This window comes from Sinohyriopsis cumingii, chromosome 9 (genome assembly GCF_028554795.1).
Source record: "Sinohyriopsis cumingii isolate HCF-2022 chromosome 9, ASM2855479v2, whole genome shotgun sequence".
Taxonomy (NCBI): Eukaryota; Metazoa; Mollusca; class Bivalvia; order Unionida; family Unionidae; genus Sinohyriopsis; species Sinohyriopsis cumingii.
In genome coordinates this window covers 50,500,406-50,521,089 of record NC_142969.1, presented here as the reverse complement: position 1 = coordinate 50,521,089, position 20,684 = coordinate 50,500,406, and the positions used below count along the sequence as shown (strand labels likewise).

Sequence of the window (20,684 nt, the reverse complement as noted above, 5' to 3'; positions counted from 1 at the left end):
AGAGATGGATCAATTCCCTCACACATAATCCCATGACCTCAGTCACCCTAGCTATACACAACAACTAAAATAATAGCGTGGGACTGGGCCAGTAGATGTTGAGACTGCAGAGGGATATAAACCAAGATTCGAGAAATTATAATCAAATTCCTGTAGAGGACATACTAAAATTAAAACAAGAATGTCGTTTTCTTATGAAAAGAAACGTGCTGACACCACGGGTAGCCATTGCATAAGATGTAAAGTATGAAGTAGCCGAATAAACATAACTGGGACAGTAGCTACATTTAATTTGACATTAGATCACTGACAAGGTCTTCATAAGTATTAACGTTGCTGAGAATGATATAAAATGTTATTCATGTATACACTTTATTTAATTGTTACATTTATATTAGTAAGCGTTAGCATCATCTTGTTCATATTTCCATGTTGTTCATTGATAAAATCCATTATGACTTAATGTTTGATTGGAAATTTAATCTATCACACTTGTTAATTCCGTATCAGCTGTTATTATGTAAGGTCATAGTCAAAAATTGTTTATGTAAGTCATGACTAAAGTTGAACAGCAATGTTGTAGATAAATTAAATGTGTTGAAACCACCGGTAGCCGTTGCCTAATATGTAAAGTATGAAGTTTCTGAATAAACGTAAATGTGAATGTGGTTAGTATGTTCGTGTGATTCTGTACAGGTTATGTATTATGGTGCGATGTAAAGCGGAGAATGAAAGAAAAGTACGCGCTACTTAAATTGGAATGCATTGTTGATGGAATAAGTGGATTTGACGAAAGAAAGGACAAAATTGGAACTATAAGGATTAAATGATCATGGTTGGGTATTTATCGTTGTGTAAGTTTTACCTAACCACTCACAAAGTAAATAAAGTCCGAAGGTGCTCTACATCTTTATGTATATTCTGGAATTATATGTGATCATAAGTGGAGTTCCTATCTGTCCTTAAGTCATACGTAGTGTCATATTCGTCAGAGAGTGTAGTCTTTACTCTATCATACAGCCCAACACTTTCATCGAGAGTTTTGCTATAAATATTGTCAGGAGTAAATATACACCCATTGCTTTGCTCATAATTGGCTGTGTCATAAACGTTTCCATCTACGTTGTCATCTCTGTTCTCTTGTATGCCATTCAGGTGGTTGTTGTCATAATTTGTGTTGTGGGTCGAATTCCTAGAGTTAACCTTTGCTTTTTTTGTAACTGTTGCATAATTAAAATTGCTCCTTTCTGGTTCAGACATAGAGGCAGATATCTCATGATTTGATATTTGTCCAACAATTCCACTACGGGACACTTCGCATTTACTTTCCAATTGAACAAATGGTGTGAGACCAGGCCCGGTTTCTAATGGAACATGCTGACATTGATAAGAATATATTGGTTTATGGATTGTATCTGTTTTTTGCATGTTCATACTTTTACTCTCATGTTCTGATTTCCTTTCTCCCGTTCTGAAATTAAAGACAAAATCATAATAATTCTCTAATTCATAAAAAACAAGAGACAAAACACATTTTATTCTACTTTCCCACCAGCATCATCCAACGTTGAAACGCTAGATCATAGCTGTGTCAAGCGATTGCCAATGATTCAAACGAACTTCTAATTAGTGTTTTATGGTTTTATGTATTATTAACCCATGTGAGTGACATATGAGTGAGTAACAATGCTACTGTTTTGCATCTTATGTTTCCCGGAACTAAGCTTTTTATCATGTCACGGTCATTGACAGCTTATTATACATGTATTATCAAAAGTTGCACTCGATGACTCGTGTGAGATGGTCTTTTGACTGATTAATGATCTACATCTTGGTAGTTTTCTGCAAATTGTGGATATTAGCAAGCCAAAAGATAACATGAACGCTTAGATCATGACCGCTGATAACATTTGCCATAGGATACTAGAATTTGTTTTGCAGCAGACGTCGAATCATTAAATTGTAATTTGTTATGAGATATGTACACATCTTACCTCTGCAGCAGTCTTCTACGGAAATATATGATGACAAGAACTGTCATCGTGAGAAAAACGACGCTCCCTATGACTGCTCCTATAATAGTACCTGTATCTGAAAGGCACATAAATATATAGCTTACTCTTTTAAATGCAATGCATGATAACATGTGTTAAGATCACTATACGTTCACAATTGAAAGATTCTATGTAAATAAAGCGACTATATATACGACACATGTTTTAAATATTTGCAAACAACAAAACATTGGTGGGTGATCATCATTTTCCAGTCATTACTGAGAACAAACTGAAACGTTGGAATAAATAAGTCAGTTTATCAGAACTTGCATATGTCATGTCCTAGTTTTCCTATTAAAGGACAGTTAAGGAAAAACTATGAAAGCTAATTTTAAAAAATATTTTAATATCAGCATAACAAAATGTCTTTTAATATTTGATTGTATATTTGTGTGTCGAAAAATTTCGTTACCAACAAAACGTAATATTTATTACAAACATCGAAACTTAAATGATTACAAAACCGAATATAACAAAGAGTAAAGGACTGTCATAACTTTGTAATGCAACAAGCAACATATAGTATTTGAACGTTAAAGATTTATTTATAAATGAAATCTATTTGATAATGACAATATATTAATATTATTGTTTTCCTCTTATAACACGGCAATAAAATTATAAATACATCGCATTTTACCAGATTTTTGCAGGGAATTTGCACCATTCATCGATGTAGGTACTACTTCTGCTACCAGTAAGGACGTATTTTCTTTGCTTAATCCAACAGCTGTACTTTTATAGACAACGTTTGCAACAGAAGATAGTCCATCTGTAGATGACGTTTTGGTTGTTGCAATTATTGAATTAGTACTGTTTGAGGCCTGTGTTGTTGGCATAGGCGTTATTTTAGTATTCATCGATATGCAACTACTACTTCCTTCACTGAAATAAGGACTTGGTGTATCCAAAGTAGTCGTGGCTTCTAAAGAATAAAGATATGGATGAATACTCAGACTCAAGTAACATTTATTTACCTACAATCTGTCAATACATCTATAATATGAACTGAAAGAAGTGACCCTAATAAATGGTCTTATACATTGGGTTTCCGTGATATCAATCATCAATTTTCTATCAACAAGCGATATGTATTCATTTATGATGGATATATATTCTCATGGATGCAATGGGTATATGCAGACAAATATGTTTGCAACAGTAATTATATATAAATGTATTTAGTTACGTTTGCACATATCGACGGAAGTTGTCATATATGTATTTTGTACGTATATGGTTATATATGCATATACAATTTGTATATTATTCAAGGGTGTTGTTCCACTGGGAACGCCTATTTCATGACACTGCAACGACGACAACCGTAACATTATTGAAAAAGACCAATACATTCATACCCGTATCGTTTTCTACTCAAATTATCATCAGTCATTCTTTAAATCATGGATGTCATGTATATATAACACTAAGCTTTACCGATGATGACAGTAGGGTCGTCTTAGTTTACTTGTTGTGAAACATGAACATAAACGAAAAGATCAACTAAGTTTATTACACTTTCGATTATTAAATCTGGATGGTCTCTGTACCGTGAAGGTTTTTGGTTTGGCTTTTAATGACATTTAGCATTATTGGTTATTAAAATCAATAACAATTATCTGGAGCGAGAATTATATGTACAATATTTTTAGGTGATACAAGAATGGATTTTAAGTTTATGATAATACTTTGAAACACAAAAGATCTTGATGTGTATTTTTGCCAGGGTCACTAAAGTTATAGCCATAATAGGCAGCACAAAGGAGACTACCAGGTCTCGGTAAGGTATTTGCAATTGTTGTGAATGACCGTTACATTTTTGTGTAATGCAAAAGGAAATTCCGGAAGAACAACGTGGCTTCCTATATGGATATAGTTGATGATATATTATAAAAGAATGATACAACTTTCAAGTGAAAGTGGGTGAAAGTTGTAGTTTGGACTAAAATGATAAACATATGTTATTAAAAACTGGATATGGTAATATTTTGTTAACAAAGGGTGTCGCTGATGAGAGCGATTGTTTATATAGACGTGCTTACACATCGTTGTAAAGATGTTTTCATGCAAGAACTTACTAATGAGATCAGTGGGACTGATATTGTACGTTCTTATATCTTTATTAAAGAAAATTTTACATAGCGAAAAATATTTCAATGATCTAGTCGTGATATATTTAGGTAACTTGATTTGTTTTTAAATCGCAAATAATTTACCAATAAATGCAAAAAGAGGAAGATACGAATATATTCACTGTCATAAAGATACGAATATATTTAAAGTCATAAAACGAAAACGAGTATCACTGTATTGTTCCATGTTGTATTTATGCTGGAATAAAGCAAACGTAAATACCTTTGATTATTTACGTTTGCTTTAACTCCACACATCTTAATAGTATACCTATATATGCGTATGGCTAATAAGAGTAATACAATCCTGTTAATGTCAAATGTAACTCTGTTCATATGTAAAGGTATAAAAATAAAGAAAATCTTGTGACATATCTTAACATTACGCTAGACAGGTATGAGATCATCTGTCACTTTAAAACTCGACTTATGGATATTACAATACAGAAATACTTTACATTAATGTCATGTCAGTTTTTTAATTCGACCATTAAATGACTCACAGCATATTAAGATGAATAAACTGAAGATTTAAAAGTATGGTGCATAGGGTTCAATTATTTATCCTAAATTTTTCAATTCGAAAATTGTGCCTTATAAACGATAAAACAGAGAAAATCTAATATGGCTTGCTAACTGCATATACGAACAAAATGTATTAGTTGCCGATGCCCTATTGGAATAGATGTGACCGTTTGTTTTCCCCAACCAATCCAGGCAGAATTAGAAAATGTGTCAGAAATTCGTAAACTGTTTGTTGTGGACCAGGTCCACCTGGGGATGCAAACATTTACCAAAAATTTCAAACAATATGGGGTCTGTAAAAAGGGACTTTTTGCACGAACCCGTCCCCATCCAGTTGCCCTTCAATATTTGAGGAAGCATTTAAAGTTCTGATATGTACCATACAACCCCGGTAGGTTCAAACTGCTACCGTCGAGGAATCTAGAGTTAACATTGGCAACTGGTAGAGACACGAAGATTGTTTACTTAGAAACGACCACAAGGAAATAACTTTTCATTTTTATGCAAACATTGACGAAAGATATAGACAACCATGTGAATTACCTTTACCTTCATGCAGGTTTTACATGGCAGGTATTATGAATATAGGAATCTTGAATGAAAAGGTTTAAAAGACATATGATGAAAAGGGGCAGACATCGGTGTACAATAAAATGGTTGTGGGAATATGAAAAAGTCAGAAGCAGGCCTTTGCCAGCAATTCTCAGACATGCGTGCAAACAATATGTTGTGAAACACGAACAAGAGGACTGAAAAGGTGTTTGAGTTAGTAATAGGGGAGCTGGAAGGGCGATCTCGAAACCTGGGAAAGCGCATGCCAAAAACCCAGCTTAAAGTAGAATGCATTTGGATTTGTATCATATTCGGTCGCGTTCAGCAGCCACGTGGCTAATTTTATTTGCAGCGCTAATTTTTTAGGTGTTCATATACAACAATTTTTTTTTCAGTCAATCGAATTCCCACATACCAATACACAAAGAAGAAAGAGTCAATGAGGTTAATATTTCACTGATTAAAAGCGTTAAACAATTTCTACTATCACTTGCTTGAAAGTATTGCACCGAAGAGGACAGACAACCCAAAGTGAATATGTTGATATCCCCCCCCCCATGCTCATCAGCCAGCCGCACAACAGTTCCGCCCATAAATGAATAATTCGGGCCCTATCTAGTAGGGCTTAACCGCCTATTATGTCAACAACCAGCTCCATCTCCCATTCACTGATGAGAATCCGGTTCAATGGCAAGTTCGGACTCTAAGTGTTTAGCTTCCCACGTAACTGCTCATCACTGCCACAGGTTATAAGCAGGAGCATTGGCATTTCTTCATTCCAAATCACATAGTGAGCGTGATGTCATGGGCTGAAAGCTAAGATGACTTGGTTTTAGCCTCCTGCTGACAGCACATCTGGAGAAAGCTGCGCAACTTCTACGATGAAGAAACTGATATAAAGAACTACTATAGCGACGCTCTATTTCCGGGCCAGTTCTAGTGCAACAATATCAATTGATGAGGTTGCGCATCATATTGCCCATATCGAATAGGCGACAGTTTTCTTGACGATAAACCTGATGTGCCGTTTCCTCTGGAGTCCATTGTTTATGAGCCAGATAAACTCGTTTTACGCATCGAAAGCTTTCTCTGCTTCAGTGAGAGATTTGTACGCAAGAGTTTGTCCACTTTGATTTCCTCAAACAATTGATCGAGAATGATAGTTGATACGCTCACCCCGCATATAGTAAAGCCTTGCGACTTTTGTCTGCATTAAATACATACGTCTATACTTTCGCTCAGAGGTTTTTAGTGATCACACACAAATGTATATCATGATTAAAACGTGTAACAAAGCTTACAAGACATTGATATTTCCGTTTCATGTTATTCTGCATATATATTGCATAAAACTGCACAAGGTGACAGCATACAAGTTAGAGTTTAGAGTAAATATTCACTGCTATCAGGAACTCTATAATACGAGTAATGTTTATAGTATCAAAAGGTTCCTTTATGTCATGCACATTGTAATACTGATCGTGCGTCGTTTGCAGGTCAAGACACTCTTACATAAAATGCTTAACAGTGAAAGGTTCATTGCAAGAAACGCACTCTGGTGGGTCTTCACCTTTTAGTATGTAGGAGTGGGTGATATAAGTATGTCCAGTTCGGATTCTTGCAATGACTACCGCCTCCCTATGCATAGTTCTGTAGGACGGAGTCCATTCTCCTAGAGTTGGCTTGATTGCATGAAGTTTGTTATTCACTGCATCATTCCATGATGCCTGCCACTTCTGACATAAGAACTTTCTGACACTAGGTTTAACATCAGTATACGGTATTTTAAAATCAGATGGTTCTTGATTAAGGGCCATTTTAGCAGCGCGATCCGCTTTTTCGTTACCTTTAATACTAATATGGCTAGGTAACCAACAGTATATTTTATTGTGGGAGAGACCCAGCTCGGTATCTTTGACGAGTATGTTTCAATAATGGATTCTCCAGATTTATATTGTGTAGTAACTGAAGTACTGATTATGAGTAGGAGAAGATTCTGATGTTTAAAATACGTTTGTTTTCTATATGTTGCAGAACAAGCTCTATTGATGTTCCATGCGGTAAGCGAATTTCGGTTGTGTGATTTTCACAAACAAAGGCTGCAGCAGCCTTTTCCTCATCCTTTGATCCATCGGTGTAAATTCTTGTGCAGTTTTTGAATTCGGTGAGGACTTTATGGTAAGAATTGTGGAAGACAGAATGGTTTGTTTCGGATTCTTTCCATCATGTAGCATGAAAAGTACTTTTGGTTGTTTAAGTATCCAGGAGGATGTTTTGGAGATGGATGTTTTTTGAATTTTAGAAAGATCAGTTTTTGTACTGTCAAGACTGGACGATACACTAATGGCAAAGGATTATATGGCGTTTGGTTTATTTTCGTATAAGGTTTTGTATTTTGGTTCAAAACCAGCTGAAAAAGAAGGATGCAGGGTGTTTGATTTTAATTTGAGAGCATACTGTGCGGAAAGCATTTCTCTATGATGTGATAACGGTGGTTCGTTCGCTTCAGCTAGTAGGCTTTCACACGGGGATGTTTTAAATGCTCCCAGAGCCAGTCTTATTCCCTTATGATGAATTGGATCAAGCATTTTCAGATAAGACATTCTGGCTGAACCATACACAACGCAACCATAGTCCAGTTTGGAGCGAATAAACGTTCTAGATAAATTCAGGATGTCTTTTCTATCAGCACCCCAGTCAGTGTGCGCTACTACTTTAAGTAGGTTAAGTGCTTTTAGATATTTAGCTTTCAAGTTCTTTAGGTGTGGAATAAAAGTCAGTTTTCTGTAAAAGATAATACCTAAATATTTTATTTCCGTAACAACTGGAATAGGTGTTCCGTCCAGCGTGAGTTTAGGTTCATCGTGGTGTCGTCGTAACTGACAGAAATGCATACATACCGTCTTTGATTTCTAGAACTTGAAGCCGTTCGTACTAGCCCAGTTTTGAATCTTGCTTATATTTTGCTGTAGTTGTCTTTCAGTTGTATGCATATGCTTTGATCGATAACATATTAGAAAATCATCAACATATAGCGAGCAATCCACACCAGGAGTCAAACACTTGGTGATGCTAATGATTTTGATATTGAAACGCGTCACAGATAAAATACTGCCCTGGGGCACACCCATCTCTTGCTCGTGCAGATCTGAGAGAGTAGAGCCCACTCGTACCTTCAATTCTCTGTCTGAGCGAAAGTTGGATATGAAAGAGGGCAGACGGCCTTTTAGACCCAGATCGTGCAGGTCTTTTAGTATCCTGTACTTCCATGTCGTGTCATAGGTCTTTTCTAAATCGAAGGAAACCGCTACTAAATGTGCTTTCTTGATAAATGCGTGGCGAATAAATGTTTCCAGTCTAACCAGATGATCATTTATGCTGCGTCCATAACAAAAGCCACTTTGGAAAGAAAATATTAAATTGTTAGTTTCCAGGTACCATAAAAGCCGAGAATTGATCATTTGTTCCATTGTTTTGCACACTCAGCTTGTGAGTACAATAGGTCGATAGTTGGTAGGATCTTCGCTATCTTTACCTGGATTGGGAACTGGTATTACTGTTGCTTCTTTCCAAATTTTAAGTAGATTACCAGTAATCCATAAATGATTGAAGAGTTTCAAAAGAGATGTTAATGATGATTCTGGAAATTGTTTTATAAACTGGTAATGTATTTCGTCAGGCCCAGCGGATGTATCATGGGACTTGTCTAAAGCCTCCATAAGCTCTGATAATGAGAACATTTGGTTATAACTTTCGAGTTGTTGGATGTGAATTTTATACGTGACTTTTCTTTTTGAGTTTTCAATGTTTGGAAGACTTCTGAATAATTAGATGATGAGGAAGTTTTAGAGAATGTGTCGGCAAGAATATTTGCTATGTCACGTTTTGAACTAAAAATGTTATTGTTCAGTTTCAGATGTCGGAGAGAATTGTGTTTTCTCTTTCCGTTTATTTTGTGGATCGTGTCCCAAACTTTCTTAATGGAGGAACGAGAGTTTAAAAAAGAAACATATTGTTTCCATGATGCTCGTTTACTTTCTTTGATTGTGCGGCAACCTTTGGCCCGGAGAATACGATATCTACTTAAATTTTCGTGCGTCGGACGATTGTTAAATTGTTGTAATGCTTCTCGGCGTTGTCTAATGGCTTCCTTACATTCCTTAGTGAGCCAAGGTTTTGGGGTTATTTTACAGTTTGGTGAGGACTAGGGGATAAATTATTCTGCAATCTCGGTTAAAATAGAAGTAAAATCCTGAATAGGGTCATTAACATTGAAAACTGTATCCTCATTCGGTCTTGTTTTGCATAGTGTTTCAAACTTAGCCCACTCGGCCTTCTTTATATTCCATTGTGGAATTGCGTTATCAATTGTAGAGTTAATATTTACAACGAATATTGGAAAGTGATCACTGCTGTGAAGGTCATCAGCGACCTTTCATTCATAGTCCAAAAGCAGCGAAGGAGAACATATTGTCAAATCGATACCTTTTTTATGTACCCGTTCCTGGGTGTAAATATGTCGGTGATTTGGTGTTATATAGACACAAATCATGTCAGGAAATGAAGTCTTCTATTTTGTGGCCTCTGTCACTTATGTGATTTGATCCCCATACAATTTTATGAGCATTAAAATCCACGAGTTAAACAAAGGGTACAGGGAGTTGTTTAACACGTTTGTCTAATTCGTTGGTTCTAGGTTATTGTTTGGTGGTATGTAAATAGAACAAAAGGTAATCACTCGATTTAGAGTGACGCTTACAGCAATAGCTTGTAAAGTTGTGTTTAAAGGGATGACGCTATGAGGGACTCTGTTGTTCACAATAACACAGACTCCTCCTGAGACCCTGTCAACATTTTGAGAGTAGTTGTTAAACAGGGAGTAGTTCTTAAGTGTGATATCCGTATCTTACAAAAATGTTTCCTGAAGACATTGTACTGCAGGATCATGTTCGTTTAAAAGCAAACGAATATCATGGTAGTTGGATTTAAGTCCTCAACAGTTCCATTGTATGATGGTGTTCTTCATTACCAGTTTATATTGAAGATTCTGGAGCTAAGTTATACCTTTGGCAGAGGAAATCTGTTTGGTTATTTATCTGGAGGAAGTACGGGGGTGTATTTCTTGTTGTTAGGTCTGGAGCCACCTTGAGGACATGGGGCAGTTTCTTCTGCATCCATATCTTCAAAGTCTTCAAACCTATTGTACAGCTTTATGCGGTCATCATACACTTTTTTCTGCCTATTTGTTTGCGACCTTTTTTTACTGTTAGGTGATCTTTGTGGTGGAGTCTTGTTGAATGTTGTTTGAGTTTTTCACATTGTGATTACATGTTTGCATCCTTAGTTGACGCCCCAAGTTTCACTGTGGAAGGTAACATAGCTGACATACAGATAAGGTGATTGCAATGTCATTTTCAAATATTTCAGTTTCAAACTGTATATGACGATTAATAGTATACAGACACACAGACGCGTAATATTAAATTTTTAAACGAATTGTAATGATGATCAAAAAATCAAAATATGTTTTGAGTTGTAATGAACAATGGCGGAACAAAGCAAATAATTGCACGTACGATTGCAGCTGAATATTAAATTATTAAATGTATGTTGTTTGATTACCGGCTTTTATATATGTATGTTGTTTGATTTTCTGCTTTGTAAATTAATGTTTTTAGCAAGAAATAATTAGGCAAACACAGTATGACACAAGTTAAAAAATTGTTTACTTTAGAATATTACAGGATATCATCAGTGCATAATGTATATATTGTAATGCAAAATTCATAGTGTCGCCCGCAATAGATGAGATTCATAATCGCACTACATGTACGCAGTAACAGACATTGCGCCTTGGAAATAAATCAATAAGGAAAAGTAAGAACATTCCGCTGTTTTATGTTAACTGAATGCTCATTCAAAATGAAAACGGCAAAATAAATGAAAGTATTACCTGTTTCGCATAGCGAATGTAGCTGTCTGTTGCAACTCGTAAAGGATAATTTAGCATTTTGAAGTATACCACATTCAACTTGTTCATTCGTCGGAGCTTAAATAAAAACGGCAAAAAAATGCAGTCTTATTTTAAATAAAAGTACATAGGAACAAATTCAAGTCGTAATTAATCATGTTTTATTATTTGTATTTATTTCGACGTGAGAATGAATTTAGTTCATAGGACAATTTACTTTTAAAGCGTTGTCTCCACTAAAACGACAAATTTACAAATTTGTTGGCGTCGGTCGCTATGTACATACAAGACAACTAAAGTGGTATGGTCATTTTAATAAATTGTTTAGCCTTGGATAGCATGTTATATATGCTCGCAACTGTTAAACTCAGTAACAAATAACCATCAAAGTAGATCATTGAATAAGCGCTGTCTTTTCATACTGTCGCATCCTTATACTGCACATAAACAAAGGCGTATGTTGCTGAAAAACCTTGAGTAAATGTAGGTGACGTTTATTCTGTAAGTCTATAGATATTATAGGCATGAGACAAATAGCACTGTCAATTCTTATTCTAGCAATCCTACCCTCAGTCTGAGTCTAAATTCAGATTGTGAGATCATTAAAAAGGTTTAAGTGTATGCTTTATATTTTGATGTATGATCACGAGTACCAATCCTTAGTAATTGTTACGATTCGAGGTCTTACATTAAGAAATCAAAAGTAGTGAAACCAAAAATTTAAACTGAACAAACAAGTTACAGTACTGTAAATTAAATCCCAAATAATCTAAATGTCCTATCACAATTCCAAACGTATACCATATTCCGAATGTGTTCCACTAATTTTGAATGTCTTTATACCACAATGAAACAAACCAGAACGCCAAAGAATGAGCTCACAATAGTCTCAAAGCAATGTGTATCCAACGACAATGAACACTAAGCAATTACAACGAATTAAATACAAAAATGAAATCCTCTCAAAATATATCTGAGCAGAACTGAAATATGATATTTAAATTATGGATAAGAAAGAACGATGTTTTTTCAATCCTTAATTTAATCACTTTTTAATTTGACCTACATGTGACTAATGTAAAAGAAAAATTATCTTCAGTTTTAAACAAATATGTCTCTCGATTGTTCTGAACTCACATATCTGCAGCTTAAATGCATGGACAAATGTTGGTTAAGTAAACATGTTGTTCACAAATCACCAATATCTTCAAATACAATGTACAATCATGTACAAAGGTTACATAAACAATAAAGATCTTCATAGCAGTAATAATACTAATAGTATAAAATAATCTGAACTTTAAAATATTGAAGCAACTAACTATATATCCGTCATTTTTCTGACGCTCTGGCAAGGTCCACATCGACTAAAGCTTATACAGATATTTCACCGTCCCATTCCATTTTTGCACTAAGGTTTATATTTAAACTTTAAAATAAGTACGTTCTCTATTTACATATAAAGGCACCTTAAATTCTATGTAATTTCATGCAAAGCGAATGAGAAATGAAAATCTTGGTTAAGTTTTCGGTATTTTGTTGACAGTACGGTTAGAGTTTAAGCTCTTGGAGAGAATAAAATCAAATTTGAAATGTTGAATAAGTAAGCACCACACCAACATATTGACGATCCTTACAATCCAATTGGTCAAAGTCAAAACCAGGTAGGTTTAAACATTTAGTCATGTAGAGGAGTGATCATACATTGAGATTAGATGACACCACTAGAATAGTGTCACTGAATGAATTTCACCAAATGGGCCAGTGCAAACGCTACGAGGTAATGATAGTTCTTTCCATTGACTTAACCCCATGACTCGGATCTTACATCTGGAATTTGATTTAGTTGTTAGAAGAACATAATTTTCTAAAATGGTGATACGTTTCACAATCATGTAGCATAAATATTATGACTTCGACTCAGACTGTAGACAATAAATTGGAATTATGTGTAATACATACCTATTTCAGTTTCAAATCGCACTCGAATCGAATTTCGGGTCCATAAACATCCATCACTACAGTATCCTTCGTGAAATAAAGACGATACATTCTGAATCTTGTCGCCCAATTCATTGATATGTTCTCGACACCATTGCCTTGCATCATTCCAGGTTTTTGTTACACCAGACATCACACGGATGCGTGGGTCTGAAAAGAATTATATTAAGACCAGCAAATTATCGAAATTATGAGAAATAAAACACAATTGTGTCAGATAATCGTATTTTATTCTGGACATGCAGAGTACCTCATGCAACGGACTGCAGTATTATATGTACTTCGACACTCAAACTATAATCAGCGAGCTTCTATTATATAAGCAAACAAGCTATTCAGATATTATGGTTTCTGACACTGTTTCTTCGTAATTTGTAGACCGTAAATAAATGTATTAGGTACAAATTGAAAATAGATCTTTTGAAGAAAATAATAATCAGTTGTGATATTTTAATTCTTATGAAAATGAATATTAAGGTTTCAATTTATATTCAGTGTAGATCGGGTCAGGAAATGATCAGGGAATTCCAAGATGAAACTAGATACAAATCGTTGATGATGTCTCGTGTCATTACATGCCTTCAGAGGAATTTGACACAAGTTCAAGGCTGAAAGTTCGGAAAGTAAATGATTGATCTTGATTCAATACATATATCCAGAGAATAAGGAAGAACCGCTTACACTTACACGGTTATATTTAAAGAGTTTCATTCAAAAGTCCATGCTGATAAATAGCTGCATTTATTATGCTGGCATTGGAGAAAAGATATTTTGCAACTCACTACTAATGACTACAGCTTGACAACTCCTAGATTTAATTTAGTACACCTGCTAAATTAATATCCTCCATAATATTAGACAAACTTTAAGACTATTTCGTATATTTTCCCTTTAATATGAGAAAATAAAGATAGTTATCGTACCTTTCTCACATACAGCGTAGCATTGACTCCCACATGCCGTGTACAAACAGGTTGTTGCACAACTTTTTTCTATTTTACACATTTCACACCTGATGACTAAGTCAGATAACCCGGAATCTGTAAAATAAAAATGTTAAACAATTGTCATAATGAAATATAACGCCATAACAAGTTTAATGTAATCTTGGTCTATATTAGCGTTCTTATTTAGGGCTTGGATTCGACCAATTACCATACGAAATTTCGATATCTAGAGACATGTATTCTACATGAATTATAACCCTCTATCGTCGTTCAGCTTTCAATCACCTAATTCATCGCAAAATGCCTTACAGAATATAGGATTACAATGATAAAGTTGTCTTATTCCTTTGGATGCTATGTTCCATATTTGGAATCCTAGATTAATGAATGAAGGTTTTAAGCATTACTTTGTCTGCGAAATCCATGGAAATGTTATGATATTTAACTTGTATCAGTTTTCGGACTATTATTGTGTACACATTAAATCTAAAATCAGGCAATATATTCCCGAAAGAACTTAACAGAGTTGTACATAATATTTATATCAGTTCTCAGAACAATGTTTAATACAATATTTAACAAAATAAAAATAGATTCTTTACGTCATAGACATATATAAACTCCAATATATATCCCTCCAGCTGCTTTACCTACGACAACATTTGACATGATAAATGTACTCATTTGCAAATTCAAAAGTAAGGCAAAAAATGGCTGAAAATTGAATCTGTATCTAAGAATGAAACCAAACTCATTACCTAACTGTATGCATGCATAGTAAATTTCACGGAAAATACTATGTTACGGTGTTCCGTTGTTTTCAGCTATAATGATAATATTTTCTGCGTTACAAATTGTACGTGTTAGTGGTGAGTACAATTGTACATAATTTATCCAAATCAGGAGATTTTATTTAAATATTGTTTTACCTACCTGATTCAAAACTTGAAATGTTGATGTATGTTGCACCAACCCATAACTCATCGTTGAAATTACGTTTGCTGAATAGAGACACATCGAATGATGTTTCATTGGGCTTGAATAGTTTACCATGGTACTTCTGACAGGTGCACTCTGCTTTTGACCATTCCACCATCTCAGGTACTTGAAAAACGATCCCATCAACTGCATATTAGCAAGATATATTAGAAGTTATCTACCAACGATATAAAGATGCGACGAACCAAGATATGGGTGAATAATTTTCATTATTACATTACATACTTAATCCAATAGGTAAATCGTTTCTTTTCTTTTTTGTGCAATGGTAAGCTTTTAAATGTACAACATCTTCTGAAATGCAATAAATAATTAGCCCGACTGCTTTGAATTCACATATGCAACACCTTACACTGAAGAGTTATATAATACAAGCATTTCGCATATCTTTTAATACGCTTCCAACCGTTGTGTTAATGCTCTTGATGGCATACCATTTTCAGAAATAAAACGAACTTATAATCTATGCAACAAATCATACTGTATACTGGGAACTTGATTGTTTTTATATCAGCTTAAACGAATATAACCAGATTCAGTGGATCTTACCAATTTCATTATCTTTTAATAACAGACTGCTTACTGTATTTACCGGCACCACCCCAAACCAAAAGGATATGACGAAATATAATTTGGATGTTAGTTAAAAAAGAAATCTTTTTTACATGCCGTGAATGTCAACAAGTAACTTCGTTTATTCTATTTGTCAAGCTCATAATTGGAAGCCAATGTTAGGAATGTTTTTAGTGGATTGTATACCGACCTTAATGCTGGGCGTTCACAAGATTTTACAAGAATTATTTACATGGTGTTTCAATACTAACAGACGTTCGCAAGGCTGAAACTAGGAATTAAAAGTGCTGTGTTGGAAATGTTGTCTTAGTAAGTATTTTGGAATGAATATGCTGCTAGAATTAGGAAGATTATGTGTTGTCTACCCGTGTTCTAATTTGGTACTGTTGTATGGGCCGATTATATTATATGTTCGAGATGTGGTATTACTCATACAGCAAGAGACACGAGGAGAGCAAGGAACAGCAAGGAAACATTTTCATTAAGTCATTTGTGAGATTCAGGCATGATACAAAAATCAGTCATCGAAAGGAGATAGTAGATCTAACACTTAAAATCAGCAAATAAAATAAAATATATTAGTTTGATATGGATTCTAGGTATGACGCTCGACATAGTTCAGCATTGTGTCTGATATCACATATTTGAGAGAGGTGCCAGAGAGAGAGAGAGAGAGAGAGAGTATGTAACCCTTTGCTAATAATGTTTTTGTGCAAAGGGTACACGATATCCTCTCGAGGGAGTTCAGGAACATTGCTTGTTTAAAACTTAACTGACCTGACGGCACAAGCTGGAGGAGAAAACATTAACAATAAAGAAACGTAGATAAAAATAAATATTACACCAAAGGCTATTTTGAAAGTAAAAAAAAGCAATCTCTGTTTAAAGTTGGCCGATTTTTCGGCTCTATACATAGCAGACACATGTTAAGTGGATCAGACAGGCAAATACAGTAGTTTTGTGTAATTTGGTGTTTACTGGCATGATTTTCCTGTCTAGGTTAATGATATTGCCGAGTTTAAGAGCTACAACTAAACTAAAGTAGTCAATGCATTTCTTGTGAAATTGGCATGAAAATCGAGTCATGCTCGGTAATAAATTATTTTTCTAAAGGATAGTTGGGGCGCCGCACGTGATTCAGTGCTGGGCTCAGCACAACAGACCAGATCTTCAACCTCATGATATTGTGTGATGATTCTTATTGTATTTGCAATTATATTCTCCTCAGCAGGTTTCAGTTAAGAAACTATTAAGGTCTCGTTTGGGTACTTAAAAACCTCAAGCTTGTGCAACTGTAAACAATCAAATGCCTGATAAAACATTATCTCGTCCCACGTGCGCCATTTGTAAAAAGACAGGGCACATTATTTTTAATTACTTTAAGGTGAAACGTAGGCAACATAACCTTGAAAGGACTCTTGTCTTAAAGAAGTCAAAGTCACGGCCATGTATTGAAAGAGATACTTGTGTGGGACATTCCATACCCCAGTATCACTTGTTGGTGATTTTAGTCACTCTGCTCCTAATAAGACATTAAGAGACACGAGCGCGTCTCAGAGTTTTTTGCTAGACAGTAGCTTGCCATTTCCTGAGAAATATTCTTCTATTGAAAGTGATCTAATACATGGAGTGGAATGAGGATATATTTAATGCCCTCTCCATTGCGTTAATTTGTCATCAGACTTAGTTTCGGGACCAATGAAAATTGCAGCAGTGACTTATTTGCGTACGGACTGCATGTATATATCATTAGGTAATGACCTAGACGGAGAAAAGGTCTTGGTTAATTCTCTTGTAACTTCCAAATCTTGTATAGATCGACGACTTAATTTTATCTAAGTAGAAATCTCTGGTTTATATCCAGCTTGCGCAATTACAAGAGTTAAGGCAAAACATGAAAATGATGCTATTGAATATCATGTATTTTTTTTAGCGGACACCTTTTATGGGTCATTCTTTTAATGAGGTCACTTCGGTCAAATGTTTGATAAATCGGGAATTATTGATCACATTGGCCATGCATTCTCTTAACTCTAATCGGGGTGATAAAATACACTCACTAGTTGTTTTGCAGGAACAAGATTCATAATATTCTGTTTCTTTCAGAAGACTATGAGTAAAGCTGAAGAACGAAAGTGTTATTTCTTGAAGAATGTCGTACTTTTGAGCAAATGTAAGCCGCCTGAGGTACCGCTCGTGACGAGTGGTCAGTTAATGATCAACTTGTAATACATAGATCGTATCGACAGGAAATCGTTAGTCTAGCTCACGACAAACCGTGTATAGTGATTTAGGAGTAAATAAGACCTATCATAAAATGTTTAATCGTTTTCCTGGCCGACGCTTGAAAGTGACATTTCTAGGTTTTGTATATCTTTCTATATTTGTCGATAGTAGGAAAACCCAATTAGATGATACCCAAATATCATTTGTCACCCATTCTTGAGTTTCATGAACAATTTAGTAGAGTAATGATAGATTTTGTCAGCCCTCTTACTAAGAACAAGTACGGCAATATTCTTCTTGACACGTTTGCTATAAACTATTACTTTGAGGAATATTAAAACTGAGACTTTAGATGTAGTTTGGTGAAGTTGTTTGCACATTTGGCCTTCAGAGTGATACAGGAAAGGAAACAAAAGTGTTCGTTTGCTGTTTCCTGTTCAGGAATCACCTCGGGATTATTCACAGAGTTTGTATTTTGGTCCGAATAAATATTTTAAGAAAGTGAGTGACTTACAATACAGTATCCATACTAATGAATGGCAGGATTCAATTATTTTTTGTCATAGGCGCGTTTAGAAAGAAACAGTTATATAAAGGATCCAAATAATTTAGTAGTATCTGTCAAACATGTACTACATTTCAACGAAGATGAGAAATCGGAGGGTGCTGACTTTGAAACGACCAGTATTTGCGATACTTAAGTTTTGGACAATATGGATAAGAAATGTTTGCATCTGCTGCTTCAAAAAATGAACGAATCAAACAGATGACAAACAAATATGAACACCTATTTTAATACTTTTCAACACGAACGAACAAGATTTTCCATGATATTGAAATAGCAAATTCAAAGCCTGGAAAGCGACATCATTATAAGATGATCTAAACACGACTATCTGAAGAAACACGTTTAGTATTTTCCGGAAAACGACTTTATTCAAGCAAGTAAAAGTGACTGGAGTTCTACTTTTATTTTCGTGCCGAAACCAGAGGAGACTTTCCGTATGTGTGCATATTACAAGAGAGTAAACAGTGTCAACAAGACCGATTTATTTCCAATTTGTTGGCTTGACCGGATTGTAAATGCCAAGTATGTCACAAAATATGACCTCTTGACGGGGTTCTGATAAATTCCACTTAAGAGAAAGCAAAAGAAATTTCAGCATTCGTCACTCCAGATGAACTTCACCAAGACAAATTTATGCCTTCGGAATGAAAGGTTCTTCGAATTCTTTCCAATGTTTCATTAATCTAATAACATCCGGAATAAGAAATTGTGACGCTTACATTGATGTCACCATCATCTACAGCAACACCTGGATAGATTACATGGAAACCATCCGGATACTTTCTAAAGGCACAGCGAAGCAACAATCTGACAATCAACTTGCGTAGAAGTACTACCCCCTCAGTTTCGTTAATAACATGATACAATAAAGGAAACAAAATTTGATAGCAGACATATTTTCACGTGTTTAGAAGTACATTATTCCATTCGTTTGTATACATTATTGTATAAGTTGTTTTTATTTTATTTATTTTATACAGTGTGAATCATATGTATGATTGATATGAGTTAAAAGAAAAATGTAAGGTTTAAACCTTTCTTTCTCTTCAGTAGAAAGGTTTTATGGAATTATGTATCATCTTTTGAATTTATAATATTATTTCTTTTTTTATAAGTTGTTATCAAGGAAATGATCAAGACCTATCCATGCTTTTCTGTGAGAAAAAAGAAAGTAAAATCATGATCAGATACTGCACAAAGGTTATTGCTTCTAATGATAACTGTATACCTTCTTGTCGAAGAAATGAAATAATGTAATAATCACAATAACATATTTCGAGATACAATAGTCTAACATGAAAATGAGGACAACAACAAACTCAAAATAATTTATGTACCTGCGTTAACAAGTATAAGATTGTCGAAGGTCACTAACAGATTAGCAAACTAAACAGCACAATATAACATAATAGAATAAAAAAGAGCAATGGCGTGTTAATATGACAATTCTAGATCACAATCACTTATAACGTGTCTACAAATCAAACGTTTGGAAATCGAGGAATACATACCAAAAACATGTTAATGTAGTTTGAAATCCCATTCTCACTTAAATGTATATGATAACAAAAAATAAAAACCTCAATGTGAACAGTATTGGTGAAAACAAACAGACAACAAATGTTGGACAATTATCTGTAGTGGAGGTTTCAATTTCAAGAATTCCAGCTCTCACTTCCGCACACATCCTTTGATAACCAACGATTTAACAGAAAGAGAGAAATGTAAACCAAAACTGTTACCAACTTATAGAAAGTATAACAAAACACTGTATCTATACACGTTACTAACCTATCGTAAAACATCAACACAATGTTTGAAAATTTCGAAGGTAATAGGAAAATGATTATTAGGTGGCGGTATTTACTAAATAAGGAATGATTGTAGGTTGCTTCAGATACTTCAACAGAAGACTACAACAGAGTCAATCCATCTGATAACGGCTACACTTGTTGCTACGTTTAAAACTTATTCTTTGATGACCTAATCAGCACCATTTTACAAATACGGGTGCGAAATATTTCGTTAAGCATAACTTAATTCGATGTATCAAAAACTAGAGGATGAGCTCGATTATGTCATCTGATAAAGACAAGATAAATCGAATGAAAGTCAATGCGAAGAAGACTT

General features: G+C 34.7%; 1 protein-coding gene across 1 annotated transcript in view; it reads right to left on the bottom strand.

The window, feature by feature from the left end:
• Positions 1 to 896: 896 nt before the first annotated feature.
• Positions 897 to 20,684, bottom strand: part of LOC149791797 (uncharacterized) — a 157,504-nt gene continuing 137,716 nt past the window's right edge. The window contains exons 7-13 of the mRNA XM_089969269.1: positions 15,122 to 15,313; positions 14,165 to 14,281; positions 13,203 to 13,391; positions 11,223 to 11,318; positions 2,698 to 2,982; positions 1,995 to 2,091; positions 897 to 1,471 (exon numbers count right to left, since the gene is read on the bottom strand). Coding sequence (XP_089825395.1) covers positions 928 to 1,471; positions 1,995 to 2,091; positions 2,698 to 2,982; positions 11,223 to 11,318; positions 13,203 to 13,391; positions 14,165 to 14,281; positions 15,122 to 15,313 — 1,520 coding nt within the window. The 3' untranslated portion in view covers positions 897 to 927. The remainder of the gene's footprint in view (positions 1,472 to 1,994; positions 2,092 to 2,697; positions 2,983 to 11,222; positions 11,319 to 13,202; positions 13,392 to 14,164; positions 14,282 to 15,121; positions 15,314 to 20,684) is intronic.